General features: G+C 45.5%; 1 protein-coding gene across 2 annotated transcripts in view; it reads left to right on the forward strand.

The window, feature by feature from the left end:
• The window catches only part of FGGY (FGGY carbohydrate kinase domain containing), a 405,151-nt gene that overhangs the window by 22,752 nt on the left and 361,204 nt on the right, over window positions 1-21,195 (forward strand). For both annotated transcript variants that reach the window (XM_036351580.1, XM_036351579.1), the window contains exons 2-3: window positions 3,504-3,718; window positions 17,435-17,546. In XM_036351580.1, the coding sequence (XP_036207473.1) occupies window positions 3,518-3,718; window positions 17,435-17,546 (313 nt within the window). In that variant the 5' untranslated portion in view covers window positions 3,504-3,517. The remainder of the gene's footprint in view (window positions 1-3,503; window positions 3,719-17,434; window positions 17,547-21,195) is intronic.

Genomic DNA, 21,195 nt, shown 5'->3' on the forward strand with positions numbered 1-21,195 from the left:
AGTCCAGGTGTGAGGACGTGGGCCACCCCCCTGGGCAGGATCTTGCTTGTGTTTGGGGTTGGCAAGAGTGAATACACGTCTGGATGGTGGCTAACTAGGTCTGTGTCAGCAAGAATGTTTGTATTGATGCTTCATTTTCTGTTGATTCCTTGTTTCTCTCTGAAGTGCTTAGAGCAGTCTTTGGAATGTTCTAGCCAAGGGCAGAGAGGTGTTGATATGCTAAGATCAGTGTTAGGGAGCAGCACCCCAGGGCCCTTCACAGCGGAGGCTGTGGGAAGCTAAGAGAAAGGAAGCCCAAGTGAAGTAAGATGTGTGTGTGAGGGCAGTGGGGCGGTGGGCCAGCTAGCTTGGCCAGCCTTCGTCCTTTTTGAAGATAAAGACACTGAGGAAGCTCTGAACTGGGGCACTGTCCTATTGTGTCCATCATTGTATCCTGAGTTCTGAGCAGGGTGCCTGACAGTCCGGATTTCTTCAAATCTCAGATATCATTCATTGCAAGATGCATCTTTATTTCTTTTACCACTAAGAAAGAAAAAATGCTACCAATTAATTGTATGATGCCATTGATCGTCAGGTTCACTCTGATTTTGCAGAAGGTAAATGTGAAAAAAAATGAGTGTCCAGGAATTAATAAAATGTAGCTATAAGCATCCAATAAATATTTGTAATTGGATGAATGAAGTACATGGGGATTAGAATCAAGACAAAACACTACTGCATTTCAATACAATTTAGGAATGCAAACTGTATTAAAACATGAATTTATTCATCCTTGTCTTCTATTGATTCACTAATTTAGTAATTCATTCAGAAAACATTTATTGGAAACGGATTATGTACCAGACACTGTGCTAGGAGCTGGCGATATGGAAATCAACAGTTCCCCTTTTCAGGTTCGGGCCACTAAGGGAGATGGACAAAGAAATAAAAAAAGTCACAATTCTGAGTTGGTAAGTCTCCACCAGTGCCCTGGTGGCTCCAAGGGACAGAGAAAGCAAGGAGGTCTTCCCTGAAGAGGTGATGGTGGAGCGGGATCTTAGAGTGTGGGTCTGTGGTCACCAGACAGAAGGAGGAAAGAATTAGGGACGAGCAGGTCTGAAGTGATGGGCAGTTGGGCAGCAGTGGGATGCACTTGGGAACCTATGAGGAGTTTTGGGATGTCTTGAGCTGGGTGTGAGAACGGGCAGGACAGGGTTGGACACAGCTGGACAGCAGGCAGAGAGAAGCTCCTGGAAGCCTGAGATGTGATGCGGTGGGCCTCGGGCTGTGTATCAGCCCTAAGCCAAAGGTTGCCAACCTTCCGGAGTCCTGAGGGAAGGAGGGGGACGGGGCCATGGTGATCTCTGCTTCAAACTGAGCAGCTCTGCTTTGACCTGTTTCATTTAAATTTTCTGAGATGTGGCTTGAAGAAACGATATCACTGTTGAATGAATGAAGGAATGCATGGTGTGAACACTGGTGCTCCTGGTCCTTTGGGATTCTTGGAGGGCTGTGAGGGAGAGAAGGTGAGGAAGCAGTGGGCTGGAGCTTGAGAGTTGTTCTTTGAGGCTCCGATGAAGGTAGCAAATGTTCTTACTGCACCTTCCCCATTTTCCTCTCCACCTGCCAGCCAGCCAGCCAACCAGACAGCCAGCCAGCCAGCGGGGGCAGGCACCGCTGGGAAATCACTGCAATGAAGTCAGAAGCAGTCGCTTTTAATGAAGCTGTTTTTGTCTGGAATAAATATCCAGGAAGCAGTAACCACACATCTGCTGGCTGGCTTCGTTTTAGTGTCCCCCAGCGTGACATTGCCAGGAAGCGTTACCTTTTTGAAGGGGAAGGGGCACAGACTGCTGCTGCCCTTGTTGAAATGGGACTCTGGGTGCTAGGACCGCCCCGAGCTCACCTGGGGAGCTGTCACAGGTTAACCAGCGTGGCTGTCCTGGGGCAGAGGGTGGGGTGGGCTTGTTCCAGTTCTTTGAAAGCCAAATATGGACCATGAAAGCCTCTCTGAGATTTCTGTCCTGTGGGCTGATCTGGCCAAAGGGATTTGGAGGGGCAAAGAAAACGAAGGCATTCCGGAGTCCTCCGGTCAGATTGCCTTGTAACTCACAAGGGGCCTGTAAGGAAAACAGATTCTCTGACAGATTCCTGATCCTGTCTTCCGCGAGGCTGCTTCCCAATTCCCAGTCTCTTCATTACGGGGCCGCAGGAGGTTTGCCTCTTCTCCAAACCTACTGCCAGCTGTTAGAAACACAGGAAAGAGCGGAGACACAGGAGCTCCCAGACCTGGGCTGCGGGTCCAGGCTGCCCCTGAGGGGTGCTGGCTACATTCCTTAACTTCTCAGAGACCTATTTCCCCATCAGGATAATGTGCGTGGTCATAATAATGTACATTTATTGTTCTTAAGCATGTGGTCTTAGCATTAAGAGAAAAGTTATGTACCTCTTGGAGCCTCACCTTGATCACCTGTAGCATAGAGATTTAAATAGACTCATCTTGGCCCAGCCAGTGTGTCTCAGTGGTTGAGCGTTGACCAGGAGGTTCAATTACGGTTAGGGCACATGCCAGGATTGTGGGCTCAATCCTCAGTAGGGGACGTGCAGGAGGCAGCCAATCAGTGATTCTTTCCCATCATTAATGTTTCTATCTCTCTCTCCCTCTTCCTTCTTCTCTCTGAAATCAATAAAAAACAAGACACATTTAAAATATAATCACCTTGGAGAATCCTAGTGTGGAGTAGAGGGGAGGTTTGTGCTTTTCACAGTGCTTGGCACATAGTAGATGCTCAGATAATTATTTAAGTGACTGATTGACTGTGTAGATGAAGTTCCTATTCAGTATCATGGCCACTGTCCTTATTTTGACAAATTCAGTAAGAATCCTATATAATAAAGAGGTAATATGCAAATTGGCCATCATGCCATAACACCATCCCAAGATGGTGGCACGCACAGTGGGGGCAGAGCTGGCGGCTGCTCTGTGCAGTCCTGAGGCAGAGCATCAGGATGGCACTCCAGTACTTGGGGCCATCCTGCGCCTTTCTGGCCATGTGGGGCGGGATTCTGGGACTTGGGGCGGTCCCATGGCATGGTAGGGCAGGGTGGGGGGGGAAAGGGGGGTCCTGGGTCTCATGCGATTTCGCTCCACGGTTCACTAGTAAATGCATATCTGTTACCTCCGTATTCTCAATTCTCCTATAATCCTTTACTTACCTTTATAGCATTTTTCACTTGATATCATGACTTTGCTTAAATAATCATACAGTTCATAAATGTTTCATGTCTGACCCCCTCCCAAGCATGGGAATTTTGTGTCTGTGGTGATGCCTGTCTTGTTCACTCACCACCTAGCTCATGCCTGTTACCATACTGTTAGCACTCAACATTTTTGGGGGTGAATAAGTAGTAGAAGACCACCAGTTCGTTAGCTGCACCCCTTTCATTTCCACTTGCCAGAGGTCTTGTGTCTGACTTTGCAGAACCGCTTGGTCTTCATGTGGTTTTGCCTTTGACCCCTGTAGGCCGAGGGAACGCAATGCCTGGTGGAGATCAGGAACCGGGGCGCTACTACGTGGGTGTGGATGTCGGGACAGGCAGCGTCCGTGCGGCTCTGGTGGACCAGAGGGGCACCCTTTTGGCTTTTGCGGATCAGGCGATTAACAAGTGGGAGCCTCAGTTCAACCATCATGAACAGTCCTCTGAGGACATCTGGGCCGCATGCTGCATTGTCACAAAGGTAAGACCATAGTTGTAGTGCTCTCTCCTCGCATGTGCTTCCCTGCTCCTACCTGCTGAGTGTGTGCTGTGTGTCCACCTGGCGCCAGGGACAGTGTTGGTGTAACTTCAGACACAGGCCTGGCCTTGCAGGAGCTGATAGTCTAGCAGTGACAGAGACCAACAGGCAGCCAAAACAGGACATGATAGGTGGTGAGAGCAAAGTGACTGTGGCTGGTGCTGAGGAAAGGGTTACCTTTGAGGTGCTTAAAGTAGACAGGCCAGAGGATAGGAACATGCAGGCATAGCATGGTCAGGTGTGACATAAGGTGGAAGAGGTCACTGATAATCATCGCTAACATCTGTGCTTCATGTATCTAACATATAGCCTTCCTTGCCGTTAAGGAAATTGCCAACGTGGTACAAAACGTGTTAACAAGGATTATGTAGTTGAATCTTCACAAGGAGGCAGGACTGTAACCTACACACTCTGATTCCAGCACTGCACCCTTAGTCACTGGACTGACCTGCCTTCCAAGCGGACAAGTGAAGGGAACCTCATTTTGGTCAGAGGGAACAGCATGTGCAAAGGCACTGTGGCATGAGAATGCAGCGTGTTTTGAGAAAGTAAGGAAGTTGGGCAAGTGAGGAGCAACTCAGTTGTGCTAGGCCAGTGGTCGGCAAACTGTGGCTCGTGAGCTACATGCGGCTCTTTGGCCCCTTGAGTGTGGCTCTTCCACAAAATACCACATGCGGGTGCGCATGTACAGTGCGATTGAAACTTCATGGCCCATGCACAGAAGTCGGTATTTTGTGGAAGAGCCACACTCAAGGTGCCAAAGAGCCACATGTGGCTCGCGAGCCGCAGTTTGCCGACCACTGTGCTAGGCAGATGTTCGCCTTGCAGGCCTTGATTGGAGTCAGCTTGCTGGCTTGGGGAAGGAAGTGATGCTGGCCAATACTTGTTCATTTTTAGTTTCACTTGACTATTCAATTTTATATCCTGGTGATCAAAAACAACAGAGATTCTTTTCTCCTTATTTTTCAGAGGGAAAAAATGAAGTCCTGGGTCCTCTCTTCTCCTCCTAGTTTAGTTCCTTAAATATTCATGAAGGGCTTGGCAATTTACAGATGGACAATTCACCATTCTATCCATATTGATCAGTCTGTTTAAACTTTAATGAGCCCTGGGCTCCTGTTTGTGCCCCCGGAGAAGATGGCAGAGAGAGGAGGTGGGGGTGGGCGGCACTGGAGCAGTATTGGAATAAAAGAAGGCACATCTTCTCTTCTGCCTGTTTAATTTTCCTCCTTCTTCCCCCTCAGCCCCATCTTGGTGAGAATCTCCTACTTATTGCCCTTGGGCCTCCTTTGTTCTTCTAACATATAGCCTTCCTTGCCATTAAGGAAATTGTCAAGAAGAAAATATAATCCCCCGATGAAAAGCTACTTTAAAAAGGGTCTGCTCTAAGTACAGCGTGGTTTAATGGCAGATTTTAATCATCTCCCAGTGGCGGCCAACTCACCGTCTGTGTGGGCCCCGTAGCCACATGAGTGCTGTGGGCATTGGTCCTCAGTGAGGCTTTCTCGCTGCAGCAAACCTGGATGGAGCTGCTCCCCTCCTTAAGGAGGGAGGCATCTGTATATTAACAGCAGCCACAGAGCACCGATTCTGGAGCCAGACTGCCTGTATCGTCGTCCCAGTTCCAACGTTTATTAGCTTGTCATCTTGAACAAGCTACATAAGGTTTCTTGCAGCAATTTCCTAATCTGTAAAATGGGAATGGTTGTTATACCTCTCTCTCAAGGTCTACAGTGAGGATGCAATGAGCTGATGCATAGGCACTGCCATCGCAGTGCCTGGAAATGAGCGAGCACTTTGTTTCCTGTGGCGATGAGGATGAGGAGGACAGAAATGAGGGGAATGGATTTGTAAGACAAAATGTATTTAAAAGTCAAAGTCAGTTAGGGAGGCACCTCATAGGAACAGTCACTATCCCCCTCCTGGTTAGGGTTCTTTCTATGTAAGATGTTGAGAAGCACTGGGTGAGGGCAGAGTGCAACATAAAATCCATTTTGACTTGGTGGCTCTGTTTTCTCAAGGACGTTAGAAAGTTAAGAGCTTGAGAGCAGTTGCACTACGTCCTTCTCCCTAAGTCATTCACTTGGTTTTCCCCATAGTCAAGTTAATAAAACAACAACAATACTAACAATAGGATGGTGATGATGATAATGGCAGTTAACATTTCTTGGGCACTAACTAGGTTCCAGGTACTATGCTATCATCCTCATCCAGGTATCTTATAAGGGAAGCTTAGGTATCACTTCATTTTATCTGTACGACAGCCTCTCTTTTTTAAAAAATATCCTCACTGAGGATATTTTTCCATTGATTTTTAGAGAGGGCGGAAGGGAGGGGGAGAGACAGAGAGAGAGAGAAATGTCAATGTGAGAGAGACACATCAATTGGTTGCCTCCTGCGAATGCCCCCACCTGGGGTGGGAGATCGAGCCTGCAACCCAGGTACATGCCCTTGACTGGAATCGAAGCCGAGATCCTTCAGTTGCTTTATCCACTGAGCAAACCAGCTAGGGCTGTACAACAACCTCTTGATGTAGTTTTTATTATTCTCTGTTTTGGAGCAGGAAGAAATGAACTTTGATGAGGTCACGTAAACCAGCCCAAGGTCACATGACTAATATGCACCCTACCCCTACCCTCTGCCCTTTGCCTTTCTTTCCAGCCTCCTCTCACCCTGCTAGGAAATGTATGAAGCCACCTGAAGTATTTTGAATTAGCCACTCACTGTATGGAGAACCTTGAGCGTCCTGTGATTGTTGTACTAACTACATTGAATTACGAGTGCCTTTGCCTGGCTGTCTGCTCATGTGGAATATGTGTGCCCCCCGAGCAGGGGTCATCTTCTATTTATCTGTATTTCTCCAGAGTTCCTCACTTATAAGATGCTCAGTTCATATTTGTTGAGTTTACCAATGAATGCAATGTCTCTGTTTTCATGACCTGGAATGTTCTTCTCTCACCTCCTTTACCTGCCCAACTCCTTGGTATCTTACAAGGTGAGTTTAAGTCTTGCTTCCTCCTGGGAGCCTTCCTAGATGACTCCTGGCCAGTTCTTCCCTCGTTGTCAACCTCAGAGGAAAGAGAGGGTGAGAAGGCCTGCTGCCTCAGAGCCCACTGCCTTCACGTGTCTCGTTACCTGGCCCTTATCAGATTGCATTGAAATTGGTGACTTGTTTGGTCTCTTTTAAACCATGAGCTGAGCTCTTGGAGAAAATTATCCTTGTATCCCTAGCACAGGGGTGGGGAACCTTTTTCGGCCAAGGGCCATGTGGATATTTATAACATCATTGGTGGGCCATACAAAATCATCAACTTAAAAATTAGCCTGCTATATTTGGTCAAACATTTCAGCAATTCACTCCTGATGCCTTGGCAGGGCCAGATCAAATGATTTCTCCACCTGGCCCTAGCATCCAACACATGGCCCAGCACAGATTTTGTGCTCAATAAATGGTTGTTGAATTAGTGTTACTTAGAGTTAAAAACAGACAATTAAAAAAAATGTTCTGGCGTCCCTCATCGTAACTCTGTGAGATGGATTGCCATTCTTCTTATTTGATACTTGAAGATAGTGAGGCTCTGAAACTAATAAGTATTCGAGACGGGACCAGACCCCTAGTGAGATGGCTCCAGATCCTCTTCTCTCTTCTCCACTGGGATTGCACAAACCAGCCAGGGCTATTTATAATTTTTTTTTAATTAACAGTTGACATTTAATATTACATTAGTTTCAGGTGCAAAACATAGTTATTAGACATTTATGTACCTTACAAAGTGCTCACCCCAATAAGTCTAGTATCGATGTGATACCATACATAGTTATTCCAATATTATTGACTACTAGAGGTCCACTGCACGAAATTCATGCAAGGGGCTTGGCCCTTGCAGCCCCAGCTTTGTCCAGAAGGTCGTCTGGATGGTCGTTCTGCTGTTCGGTCTAATTAGCATATTAACTCCTTATTATGTAGGATATTACTTATGCTCTACTTATATCCCTATGACTATCTTTATAACTGATAGTTTGTACCTCTTAATTCCTTTCACCTTTTCACCCATCTCCCTAACCCATATTCATATCCATTTGATTGTCATACAAGTTGGATAGGGAAGGGGTTGTTGTTCCCATTTTACCTCTGAAAAGAAAAACTGATACTCAGAGACTTAACTGACTTCCCCTAAGTCACCCAGGGCAGGCAATAGGTGATGAGCCTGAAATCAGATAGGATAATTCTGTATAGCTCTCCACATCTCTCCATTTCCAACACAACATACCTTCACCTTTTGTCTAGATTCGTGGGAGAACCTAACCCATTTCCTCATGTATGCTTTCCCTTCCAGTCCATTCTTGTTCTTGGAGGTGGACGATTCTTCTTCTTCTTTTTTTTTTTTTAAGATGCTAACCTGATCATGTTACTCTTTTGCTTACGACTCTTCAATACCATTTGGATAGAACTGAAATTCCTTAACATGGCCTTCGGCCCCTCTTCTGTCTCCTCTCACGATGCCTCTCTCAGCTCTGAACCCCAGCAACTCTCTCCTGCCATGTCCTCAGCATGCGGTGCTTCCTCCAGCCTCAGGACTCTCACACACGTGCTTTCTTCTCCCCGCCCACTGCTCATCCTTAGATCCACACTATCAAATGCAGCACTCACTAGCCACGTGTGGCTACTTGAGTTCATTACAATGAAATACAATTTATCTATCTATCTATCTATCTATCTATCTATCTATCTATTTAAAATGCAATTTAAAATTTGGTGTCTCGGTTGCACTAGCCATATTTCAAGCGCTCAGTAGCTATTTGGCTGGTGGCTACTGTGTTAAACACACAGAGCAGACCCTTTCCCATGGCAGAGAGTTCCGTGGGCTGTGCTGCGCTGCCTTTCAGTCTGGAAGTCAGGTCTTCAAGGAAGGAACCTTTCCTTGCCCAATATCACCTCCAGATTGAGTCCTGTTCTATTTGTAAAATGTTTTCACAAGATCTTATACTTTTCCTTTCTAGAACTTTACATGGTTGATGAATCATTCACTCTGATTAATATCAAATAATAAAATCATTGCATAATCAAATAAAACAACAAAATAAATAATAAAGCCATTCATTTTGGGGGTTGATATCTATCTTTCCTACCAGATCTTATGTTTCAGGAGGGCAGACCTATCGTTTGCTCACCCAGGTCCTAACATACAGTAGACTCAGAGAGTGTAAGGAAATGAGTGATTAAAGAAATTGGGACCTTTCTACTCCCAATCAGTGGAGAAAGTTTGAGGAAGGATGTAGGGCTAAACGTGACTCTGGGGGACTCTTATGAGAGGATGTTCAGAACTGCAGAATAGCGTGGGCAGAAGTGTGAGACGGTGATGTCAAGGATCCAGCTCTGGAGCAGATGGGCTCCATTAGGAGGAAGAGGGGAGACTGGAAGTGATGGTAGGGGCCCACCTGGCTAGCCGGTTCTGAGGCCCATAAGGGAGCTTTTCCAGAATCATCCAGAGTTTCAGAATGACCTGCAGCAGATTCGAGATGGCTTGCAGGGGACAGGCTCTACATTCATGGTTGCCAGTTAGAGGCAGCATGATTCTTCTAATGAAGTTCCGGGGCTGAGAGTCCTTTGAACTGTCAGCTCTGGGAGGCCTGTGTCCTGCATGCTGGCGCGCACAGGTACGTAGTAATACCTGCTTTACAATGAATGGCGGGATTAGAATGTTGGTGGAGGGATAAGTAAGAGGAGGAGGATTGAGAGACTTTGGAAGAAAGATCTAACAGGATTTGGTGACAGTGGAGAGGAACGAGGTAGAGGCAGTTTCAGAGTTTCTGTTCTTGGAAGAATGTTGGTGTCACAGGCATAAAAGGCAGTGTTTGGCCTATATTTCCCTACCTTATCTTCAAGGGACAACACCATGCCTCAGCTAAGATGCTGTGTAGGTAATGGTCCACGATCGGCTTGATCCATTTTCCGAGTCCCTAGAGGAGATTTTGTCAGACCGAGAGCTCCCAGGGGCCTCACAGGTAACAGCCACACAAACTGCATTAGCCTCGTTGCCTTTCCCACCTCTGGGCCTTCCTTTGCACTGGCTGTTTCCTTCCTGGAACACTTTCTCCAGATTTCCAAACGGTCAACTCCTCAGGTCCTTCCAGTGTTTCCTCAAATCTCACCTCTCAGCAGCCACCTCTTCCTTCTCGAGCATTCCTGATCCCCGACGTATCACTTTCTTGTATACTATACATACACTATATAGTTTACTTGGTTTATTAGCTGTTATCTATCCCTATTAAAATATAATCCCCAAAAGAACACGGAATTAAAAAAAACATAATTTGCTTTCCATTGTTTCCCAAGTACCCAGAGGAGTTCACAGCCTGACCCTAGAAGGGGCCTGATTATATTTGCCGATTGACGGAATGAGTAATTGAATTGTGTAGGCAACAGGGAGCGATGGGCCTGAGGGAACCAGGGATCAGGGATTGCATAGCCCCACACATGCCCCCAGAGCTGACAGAGGCATCAAGATTTAAAAGAACACAGGACCAGCCACACAGAACTCTATTGCAAGCTGTATTCTGTCTGTGGGCCCCAGGCTTCGACCCAAATAGAGCTCAAGATAAAACCAGGTATGCCTCTGACCTTCCAGCTCTTTCTTTGGAAACCTCTGTCTCCCCACCAATATGGCAGAGCCTGCTGATCTAAAACACATGCAGGGTTGAACTGGTTCCCACAGTCAGAACAAAGCGATGCACAACCCCTTCTCCAAATATTTGTTTGCTGCCCCATAGCTACGAGTTGACAGTTGCTAGACATGGACCAGGTTACCAAACCAAGTTGCCGTAATCTCCTTCTCTGGAAATTCTTTAGAAGAGCAATGTGCTTTCTCTCTAGCCAGGGAAATTCCCTTGATGCCAAGGCATTGGGGCGAGTTTACTAGACTGCTTTCTTCTTCCATTAATAACAGCGTTGAAAAGAATCCTCAGGCCAGCAGGTCAAGTCCCAGGGGCCCTCTGTGTAGTGTGACCCTGACGGCCTTGATTCTGGGATGTTGTAGATGGAGATGGGGTTGTAGGGTGGGGTGGTCCCACTCTTGGGTAAGCATGATCATAGGGCATTTCCATATAATACTGAGGAAATAAGAGTGGCTGCCCAACAAATCAGATGTAAATGCATGTCACAATTCTTCCAGTTCCTGGTGATAGGTTTCTGTTTTAGAGATGGAGACAGGGAACCTTGGTGACTGAAAGGCCTCGATTAGAATGTGGAACTCTTCAGAGGGGATTCATAAAATAGATTGAAGAGAGTGCTTTCTTTGCTCCTACTGGAAGCTTACTCCCACCATGATTCTTAGGAAGATTTGAGTATATCCGCTCTTTTTGATCACCATCCCTTTGCCTATCAGTTATATATGTGCTTACATGACACAAAGAGCATACTACAGTCAAAAGCCTAAGCTACCATTAAGGCGGAATGACCAGAATGACTGGTCGCTATGATACACGCTGACCACCAGGGGGCAGACACTCAATGCAGGAGCTGCCCCCTGGTGGTCAGTGCACTTCCACAGTGGGAGCGCCACTCAGCACAGTGTCAGGAGCCTCTTCCACCTCTGCTGCAGCGCTAAGGAGCAGCAAGCTGAGCAGTGAGGAGCGAGCAGGTGGGCGGTAAGGAGTAAGGGATCCTGGACTGCGAGAGGGCACAGTCCGGGCTGAGGGGGACCCGCCCCTTCCCCAGTGCCCCCAGTTCACGAATTTTATGCCTCTAGTTTATACGTAAAAATGATTCCATCGAACATTTGGTTAATGAGGCATTGAGTGGGTTTTCCATCCTTTAACATCCTTTATTTCTTATAAAGGATTACTGGTTCCAAAGCACTTTCAAACCAATTGACTCCTTTGATCCTCACCTGGGAGATATCTTTCCTCTCAGGGAACTGAGGCTCAGAAAGGTAATGAGATTAGTGCAGGATTAAACTGACTCACAAGTGGTGGAGTTGGAATCAGAAGGTGGCTTTCTGACACCATCTTCCCGGTTTATTTCTATTCCAAAGCTGCCTTGTGGTATTGAGTTTATCTCACCCAGCTCCTCCTTTGACTAGCTGCAGGCCTGTGAGAGATGGGCTTGCCCAGGTCAGGCCTGCACTGTCAGGGCAGGTAGAAGTTAGGGCTGGCCTATTGATTCATTGATTGACGTCCCACAGATTCAAAGATTTGAGACAGCTAATTTATTCTAATAATGGCTGATATTTCTCATGCATCAAATGACAGATGTTGGGTTAATCACCCCTTATTTTGCTGCATTTTCATAACATCATTAGGAGATATAGGTGCAAGTAATAGCTTTGTGCAACCAACGAAACTGCTTTTCTAGCTTCCCAAAGTCATATGACTAGTAAGTGGCAGAGCCAGGCTTCCGACTCAGATTGCACCCAGTACCATTGATCTTAACCACTATCCAGTGATTTCCAAGTCAAGATGGAAGGATGGACATGACAGACAGAGGAAGCCGTGCCTATAAATGCTATGGAGATGTGGTCTGGCAAGGCCAGAGGGGGATTAGAATGGCTGGAATTGTGTAACCTGCCCTCAGTCACACATAGCCAGAGTGGCAGAGCTAGGCTTTGAAACCAGGTATTTGCAGCGCGTTGTCATGAGGCCATGCTGCCTGACAGGGGATTGGGTTTGGTCCTCATGCTCATGTAAGTCTAGATCAATCAGTGTAGTAAAGACAGAGGGCATTTACCTGGTGCTGTGGGACAAAGGTATTGCCAGATGTCACTAGCAAATGTTCTACCCTAGAGCACATGCCCTCTCCACAGGGTGAGTCTCTTGGGCAACAGGAAAATCTCTGATGACATAGGTGGAATAGAAAGAACACAGGTTCAGAGTTTGAATTCTGGTTCTGCAATCTACTGGATGTGTGACAAGAGCAATACTTGCTCCCCCCTTCCCTCCCCAGTCCTCCACTTATATTTTATGAAATGGAAATATTAGATGTATCTTCAGAGGGCTTTGTAAGGATTAAATAAGATACTGTATGTAAAGTACCTGGCACATAATAGGTGCTTGATATATGGTAGCATTTTATTATTTATTGATAATTACTTAACAAATTTAATGCTTTTCTTTGTTGAAAATCTATAATTGTGTATAGCTCCTATGTGAGGAACATGGTACATAGTAAGAATTAGAACCCTAGGTTACAAGGCTGCCATTCCAAAACAGGCAAAAAGAAGAATTATGCATTTTAAATGGGGATGGACTCTTTTGGGTTGGCTTTTGTGGGATTTAAAATGTTTTTGTCAGGTTTGAAGTTACTGGGAAATGGTAAATGTTAATGGTTATGGCCACTCATGTGTTTTCAAAAGAAGAAAACCATAGAAACAAAAATAAAAATTAGAGTTAATCAATAAATCTATTATTCTACATCTTTAAAAATTACATAGTGAAGTGAAAAATCTCTGTCTCCTCCAACTGCCATTTCTGCTCTCAGAGGCAATTACCATTAACCATTTGTTGTGTATACTTTTTTGTTTTATTGTTTTTTACCTTATTGTATTGAACTAGATATCTTTCCATTTCATTTTTTTATAGCTCAACTTTTAAAACTATATTTAACAGCTTGAGGTATAATTTACACACCATAAAATCTATTTTAAACATATAATTCAGTGATTTTAAATGTATAGAGTTGTGCAGTCATCATGCTAATCCAATTTTAGAAACCTTCTGTTACTGTAAAAAGTTCCTTATTCCTTTTCTGCAGTCAGTTCTCACCCCATAGACAGATAACTTCTTATCTATGGTCTATATTTATAGTTACTCTTTTTTAGATATTTTATATAAATGAATGCATAGAAAATGCATTAATTTGAGTCTGACTTTTTTCACTTAACATGTTTTTAAGGTTCATTCATGTTGTTGCACATATGAGTAGTTTGTCCTTTTCTCTTGCCAAGTACTAGTCTATTGTATAGATATACCATAACTTGTTTAACCATTTGGTTAAACCATGATGGGTATTTGATTTGTTTCTAATTTTGGGGTATTATGAGTAGTGTTCCTATGAATATACACATACAAGTCTGTTTTATTTTTCTTGGATAGATATCTAGGTGTGAAATTGTTGATTTGCATAGTAAATTACGTTTAAAAACTGCCAACCTTTTTTTTTTTTTTTCAAAGTGGTTGTATCTTATATATCCACCAGTAGTGTATGAGGGTTCCACTTTCTCTATCACCAGCTGGGGCTGAGTTTTGCTTTTAAAGAAATATTTGTTTAAGCCATGGTTACAAAAGATTTGCTCCTATGTTTTCTTCTATAAGTTTTATGGTTTTAACTAGAGGCCTGGTGCACGAATTTGTGCACAGGTGGGGGGGTCCCTCGGGGTGGACTGCGGGGCCGAAACCTGCAGTCCAACACCACCTGCAGCTCCTACCTGCTGCTCCCGCTCATCCCGGCCCCACTGTGCCTGTCTTGGGCTCACGCCCAATCAGTCCCGATTGGGAGAGGTTTGCACTGCCACAGCAGCGCTTGCCAGCCGTGAGCCCTGTGTCTGGAGCCCTCTGAGGGGAGTGGCTTGCGGGATTGGCCGAAACTGGCTCTCCGACATCCTCCAAGGGGTCCCGGATTGCGAGATGCCGAAGGTCAGGCCGAGGGACCCCACCAATGCACGATCAGAGCTGGGGAGGGACTGCAGGAAGGCTCCAGGGCATGTCCGGCCCATCTCGCTCATTCCTGATTGGCCGGACCCCAGCAGCAAGCTAACCTACCAGTCGGGGCGTCTGCCCCCTGGTGGTCAGTGCACATCATAGCGACGGGTCGACCAATCAACTATCTGCCCCCTGGTGGTCACTGCTTGTCATAGTGAGCAGTTGAGTGGCCTTATTATATCATTAGCATATTATGCTTTGATTAGTTGAACAGTTGACTGGTTACTGGATGACCGGACACTTAGCATATTAGGCTTTTATTATATAGGATTCTTACATTTAGGAATATGATACATGTTGAGTTAATTTTTGTATATGGTATGAGCTAAGTCCTTCTTTTTTTTTCATATCATATGGGCCTTTAGTTGTTCTACCACCATTGCCAAACAGACTGTCTTTGCCCTCATTGAATTGTTTTGGCTCCTTTCTCCAAAACCAATTGACCATTACATTTTGGGTTTGTTTCTTAGATTGCTTTTCTGTTCCATTAATCTATAAATTTATCCTTATGCCAGTACCACACTGACTTAGTATGGGTAGCTTTCGAGTAAGTTTTGAAATCAGGTAACATAAGTTCTCCAACTTTGTTCTTTCTTTCAAAAGTGTTTAGCTCATTTCTGTCCTTTACATTTCTATATGTTAGAAGCAGTTTGTCAGTTTCTAAAATTAATCTGCTGGGATTTTAATAGGAGTTGTGTAGAATCTGTAGACTAATTTGAGATTATCATAATAACGATGTTGAATTTATCATTTCATGAATATCCCCCATGACCTGCAACTCAGGCATGTGCCCTGACCAGGAATCAAACCCATGACCTGGTTCATGGGTCAATGCTCAACCACTGAGCAACACCGGCCAGGTGCAAATGGTTGTTTTTGATGATTTATACCCTCAGTTTTACACTTTTATTTTGTTAAGAGGATTTGCTGACCTATTCATAGCACCATACCCAGAAATTGCTTCTCTAACTCTTTCTTTTTAGTTATTGTAGAGTATTTCCTTTTACAGATGTACCATAATCTATTTAATAAAAAATAGTTTTTCTAATTATTAAATATACTAGAGGCCCAGTGCACAAAAATTTGTGCACTCTGGGGGGAGGGGGATCCCTCAGCCCGGCCTGTGCCCTCTCACAGTCTGGAACCCCTCGGGAGATAACGACCTGCTGGCTTAGGCCTGCTCCCGGGTGGCAGAGAGCAGGCCCAATCCCTAGGTGCAGCCCCTGGTCGGGCTCAGAGCAGGGCTGATTGGGGAGTTGGGCGCCGCCCCCTGTCATGCACAGAGCAGGGCGATCGGGAGGTTGTGATGCCTCCCTCAGTCACGCTCAGGGTAGGGCCGATTGGGGGGTTGGGGCACCGTCCCCTGTCACACTCAAGGCAGGGTCGATGGGGAGGTTGTGGCACCACCCCCTGTCATACACAGAGCAGGGCCCATCAGGGGGTTGGGGCACTGACCCCTGTCACTCACAGAGCAGGGCCCATCAGGGGGGTTGGGGCTCCGTACCCTGTCACACACAGAGCAGGGCCCATCAGGGGGTTGGGGCGCCACCCTCTATCACCCACAGAGCAAGGCCGATCAGGGGGTTGGGGCGCCACCACTCTCACACTCAGGGCAGGGCTGATGGGGAGGTTATGGCTCTACCCTGTCACACACAGAGCCGCAGGGCGATCAGGGGGTTTGGGCGCTGCCCCCTGTCACGCTGATCCCGGTCCTGGGAGGCCTCGCGGCTCTGCTAATACCAGTGCTGGGAGGCATATTACCCTTTTACTATATAGGGTAGAGGCCTGGTGCACGGGTGGGTGCCGGCTGGTTTGCCCTGAAGGGTGTCCTGGATCAGGGTGGGGGACCCCACTGGGGTGCCTGGCCAGCCTGGGTGAGGGGATGATGGCTGTTTGCAGCTGGTCACACACCCTTCAGGGTGGGGGTCCCCACTGGGGTGCCTGGCCAGTCTGGGTGAGGGGCTGAGGGCTGTTTTCAGGCTGGGGGTGACTGAAGCTCCCAACCGCTCCTTTATTTATTTATTTATTTTTAATTCTGGGCCAGCTTTAGCTTTGAGGCTTGGCTCCAGCTCTTAGGCCTCCGCTGCTGAAAGTAGGTTTCTGGCCTTTGCTTACAATGCTGCGATCCTGCTGGCTGAAGCCCCGCGGACTAAAGCAGGTTTCTGGGGTTTTGTTTAACTTCTGTATTTGTTACACAGTTGCTTAGAGTTGCAGCTCAGAGGCCTGCAGCGGCAGGCGGGGAACGTTGGAGTCCTCCATCACTGAAGCAAGCAAGCCTCATGTTAGTTTCAAGCTGCCTGCCTGCCGGCCGCCATCTTGGCTGGCAGTTAATTTGCATATTGCCCTGATTAGCCAATGGGAAGGGTAGCGGTCGTATGCCAATTACCATGTTTCTCTTTTATTAGATAGGATTCTTAAGCAGTGCTGTAGTTAACCTTTATCTATACGTGACTTTCTTTGCTTATGCTAATAATTTGCTAAGATACATTCCTAGAAGTGGCACTGCTGGGCCAAAAGTAATGCAGTCTTACATTTTAACAAATACTATAAAATTATTTTTCAAAACCTGTACTACCTTAGAAGGTCCACATATCCATATCTGGCCACTATGATATGCTATTAATCTTTTACATTTTTGCCAATGTGAAAAGCAAAGAGTGGTATGTTTTAATTTGGTATGTTTTATATTTTATTGATTTGGAATGGAGTTGGGAGTCTTTCTATATGCTCTTTGACCATTTCTTTATATTTTAGGAAGTGATGTGTCATGCCCTTTCCTTCATTTCCAGTTAGATTGGTTATCTTTCTCTTATTTATTTATAAATTCTTCTAATGTTGAACTTTTATCTATTTTATGTTGTAAATATTTTTTTCTATGGTTCACTTTCTTCTAGTCATAATTTCCTTTCACTTTTAAAAAAGCCTTGGATTGTAATTTTTATTCTTGTTTTTCTTTTAAAACAGAAAGTTGTACAAGGGATCAATTTAAACCAAATCCGAGGGCTTGGGTTTGATGCCACGTGTTCTCTGGTTGTTTTGGATAAGCAGTTTCGTCCTTTACCAGTAAACCATGAAGGTAGGACCATTCCTCTCTCTTTCCCTGGGGGTGGGAAACATGCTGGCGCAGACTTGGCTGATCAATCCAAAGGGCCCAGGTGGGACATGAGGTCACGGGTCTCGTACCAGTGAAAGTGAGACTTAGAGGAGAAGCATAGATGCCGGTAATCATGTCCTAGAGGTTCAAAGCTTGAATAGCATTTGGCCAGAGTAGGGTGGCATCAGAGGCCTGGATTCTGGAGAGACTTGGCTCCATAAAGCACAAGAGCCACAGTAGAGAGCTTGATGAGAGAAGGACATGGACCCATTATTAGCGCAGAGTGGGTAGCCTTGAAACTGACAAGTGGTCTGGGTGTTTTTTTAAAAGAGAGCCAGTGTCTGTAGTTGTTTTGCATATGCATCTCCTATACAACATTCATTTGAGTGGATAAACCAAGTCCATTTAAAGGAACTAGAACAAGGCAGACAGGACCATGTATCACACAGAAACTGGGAACAGATGGCCTCTGTTTTCAATGGCCAGACCAGAGGACATTCCCATTTAATGAGATTGTTCTAATGAGGTTGTGACTCCACAGATGTAAAGTGTTGCCTGGGTTTACCCTCAGAAATTTTTTACAGGGAGTGAGGATGTGTCCCCTTTGGGGAATTTCTGTCATTAGCCCTAGCCCTGACATTGAAACCCAGAAGTCTACAGTGGGCAGGTAGGTAATGCATGATGATAAACTGCAACTGATATTTAACTTTGTTTTTTTTAAGCCTCACCTGAGGATATGTTTTTATTGATTTTAGAGAGAGGAAGGGAGAGAGAGAAACATCGATGTGAGAAACATCGATCGGTTGCTTCCCACATGTACCCTGACAGGGGATTGAACCTGTAACCTAGGTATGTGCCCTGACTGGGAATGGAATCTGCAACCTTTTGGTGTATGGGATGAATCTCCAACTGACTGACCTAGGGCCAGATATGTAACTTTTTAAGGAGCAGAGATCATTTGGGAGTGGTGGAGATTATGATGCAGCAGAAACTGCATCTAAAGTAATGTGGTTCTAGGTGTTGTCAGTCAGTTGTTGCCAAGGTAGCCATCACAGACATGTTTTGGGCTGGATTATGTTTAAGAACCCTTAGTAGTAGATACTGCTGTAGCAACGTCTTTCTGCATTGGTGGCTGTGGCTACTGGGGTACACTGGGACACCAAGGGATTGGACTCAGGCAGATCCCGGATCATAGCTAGAGCACAGGAGTAATGATGACCTTTTTACACACGCACGCGCGCCTGTGCACGCTCACACACACACGCATACACACACACTTCTCCTTCTTGCAATACTTATTAGCACCTATTTTGTGCCAACCCCTGTTATTAAGTGCTGGGGCTTCAAAGAGGATTACGGGGTGTCCTTGTTCTTTTACTGGCTCAGTTGCATTTGTCTGAAAGCAGAGACCGAAGGATGGGGCTGAACCAGCAGACCTCAGCTCAGCTGCAGAGGCACTCTCCAATTATGACATGTGTCCAGCCATGCTGGCAGGCTGTCTGCACTTCCCTTAATGGCTTTAGGTCCAGGTCAGGTGATCGCTTGTTAAGGAAGCTCTAGGACAGTGATTCTCAACCTTCCTAATGCCGCGACCCTTTAATATAGTTCCTCATGTTGTGGTGACCCCCAATTTCATTGTTACAAATTGAACATAATTAAAGCATAGTGATTAATCACAAAAACCATATGTAATTATATATGTGCTTTCCGATGGTCTTAGGCGATCCCTGTGAAAGGGTCGTTCGACTCCCAAAGGGGTCGCGACCCACCAGTTGAGAACCGCTGCTCTAGGGGGAATTCTTATTTGGGGTGGGGTTTTAGATGTTAAAAGTTTCAAGGGCCTTAGCTGGTTTGACTCAGTGGTTGAAGTGTTGGCCCACAGACTGAAGGGTCGTGGGTTTGATTCTGGTAAAGGGCACGTACCTTGATTGCAGGGTGCATCTCTGGCCCTGGTCTGGGAGTGTGCAGGAGGCAACCAATCAATATGTCTCTCGCAGATTGATATTTCTTTCTCTCTGTCTCTCCCCTTCCCTTCCACTCTCTCTAAAAATCCTTGGATGAGGATTATAACAAAAACAAAAAGAGTTCAAGGACACATACCTTCTAACCTGCCAAAAACACATGTTGTTTTTAAAACTCTGACTGTATATTCATGAGTCTAACCCCCCAAATTTGTATTCAGTTGGCTTAGTGCTAGCGTAGGGCATCAGCATATTTGAAGTTCCCTCAGTAATTCTAGTATTGCAGAATCACTGGGCACAGATGAATGGACAGTTAAAACATCAGGAACAAAAACAGTGAAGTGGCAGATGAGAGTTCCCTGTCACATCTGCTTAGATACCTGCCCTCTCTGGATGCCATCATTTTTCTCATTGTAGGTAGAATTGCCTCCTGTTAACAGACCTTCTATTAAAAGGGTAGCTAGGTTGCACCCCTAATTGTGTAAGTGTTGAAAAAATTATATTTCACCTAAAAGTTTAAGATGTACCCATTCATCAAATGCATCCAGCTGCAGGTGCCCCTCACCAGTTTCTTGCCTTTAAACAGGTTCTATTAAGGTTAGATTTTATCTGAAATAGATTATCCTGTGTTAGAAAATGAAATTAGAATTTTAAAGGTGGTTTAAAGGTTCTTTAACGACTGCTGCTACCTACATGACAGTGACCAACTCTTTTTTTTTTTTTTTTTGAAATACATTTTTTATTGATTCCAGAGAGGAAGGAAGAGGGAGAAAGAGATAGAAACATCAATGATGAGAGAGAGTCATTGATTGGCTGCCTCCTGCACACCCTACACTGGGGATCAAGCCTGAAACCTGGGCATATACCCTGGCAGGGAATCAAACCGTGACCTTCTGGTTCTATAGGTCAACGCTTAACCACTGAGCCATGCCGCTGGGCTGCAGTGACCAATTCTTGATTGGTTAACTGGAGTAACTGTGAGGAGCAGGGAGTGGAGTCAGGAAATTAACCATCACCATTAAAATCAAACATATAGCCCTAGCTGGTTTGTCTCAGTGGATAGAGCTTCGGCCTGCGGACTGAAGGGTCCTGGGTTCAGTTCCGGGTCAAGGGCACATGCCTGGGTTGCGAGCTCGATCCCCAGGAGGGGGCATGCAGTTGACAGCTGATCAATGATTCTCTCTCATTGATATTTCTAACTCTCTCTCCCTCTCCCTTCCTCTCTGAAGTCAATAAAAATATATATTTAAAAAAATCAAACCTACAAAATGGGCAAAACTGTTAGCATCATTAGATGTCAACCACAAACAAAACAAAACAACAACAAAAAACCACCAAAAAATCCAAAACCCCAAATATATTCAGTACAGTAGTTTAAGAATACAACTTGTTGTTATTTGGTGAAATAGTCTCATTGGTAGGTCGTTCTTGTTTAACCTTTGAAGACCAGAAGAGCCCCTGGGTTGGACAGTGGTACTGTGGCTGCCTGCTTCCTGGGTTAGACAGTGGTGCATTGGTGCCCTCTTCCTCCCTCTGCGGCCCATCAAGCTGAAGGCATAACTGTGGTTGGGACATCCCAGCTATAAGTAAGAGCTCTTGGGAAGGAGGGCAACCAAGGGGCCAGGGAAGGAGTTACTACCTAGGCTACTCTGCAACAGACACCTAATACT

This window comes from Myotis myotis, unplaced genomic scaffold, assembly GCF_014108235.1.
Source record: "Myotis myotis isolate mMyoMyo1 unplaced genomic scaffold, mMyoMyo1.p scaffold_m19_p_2, whole genome shotgun sequence".
NCBI lineage: Eukaryota > Metazoa > Chordata > Mammalia > Chiroptera > Vespertilionidae > Myotis > Myotis myotis.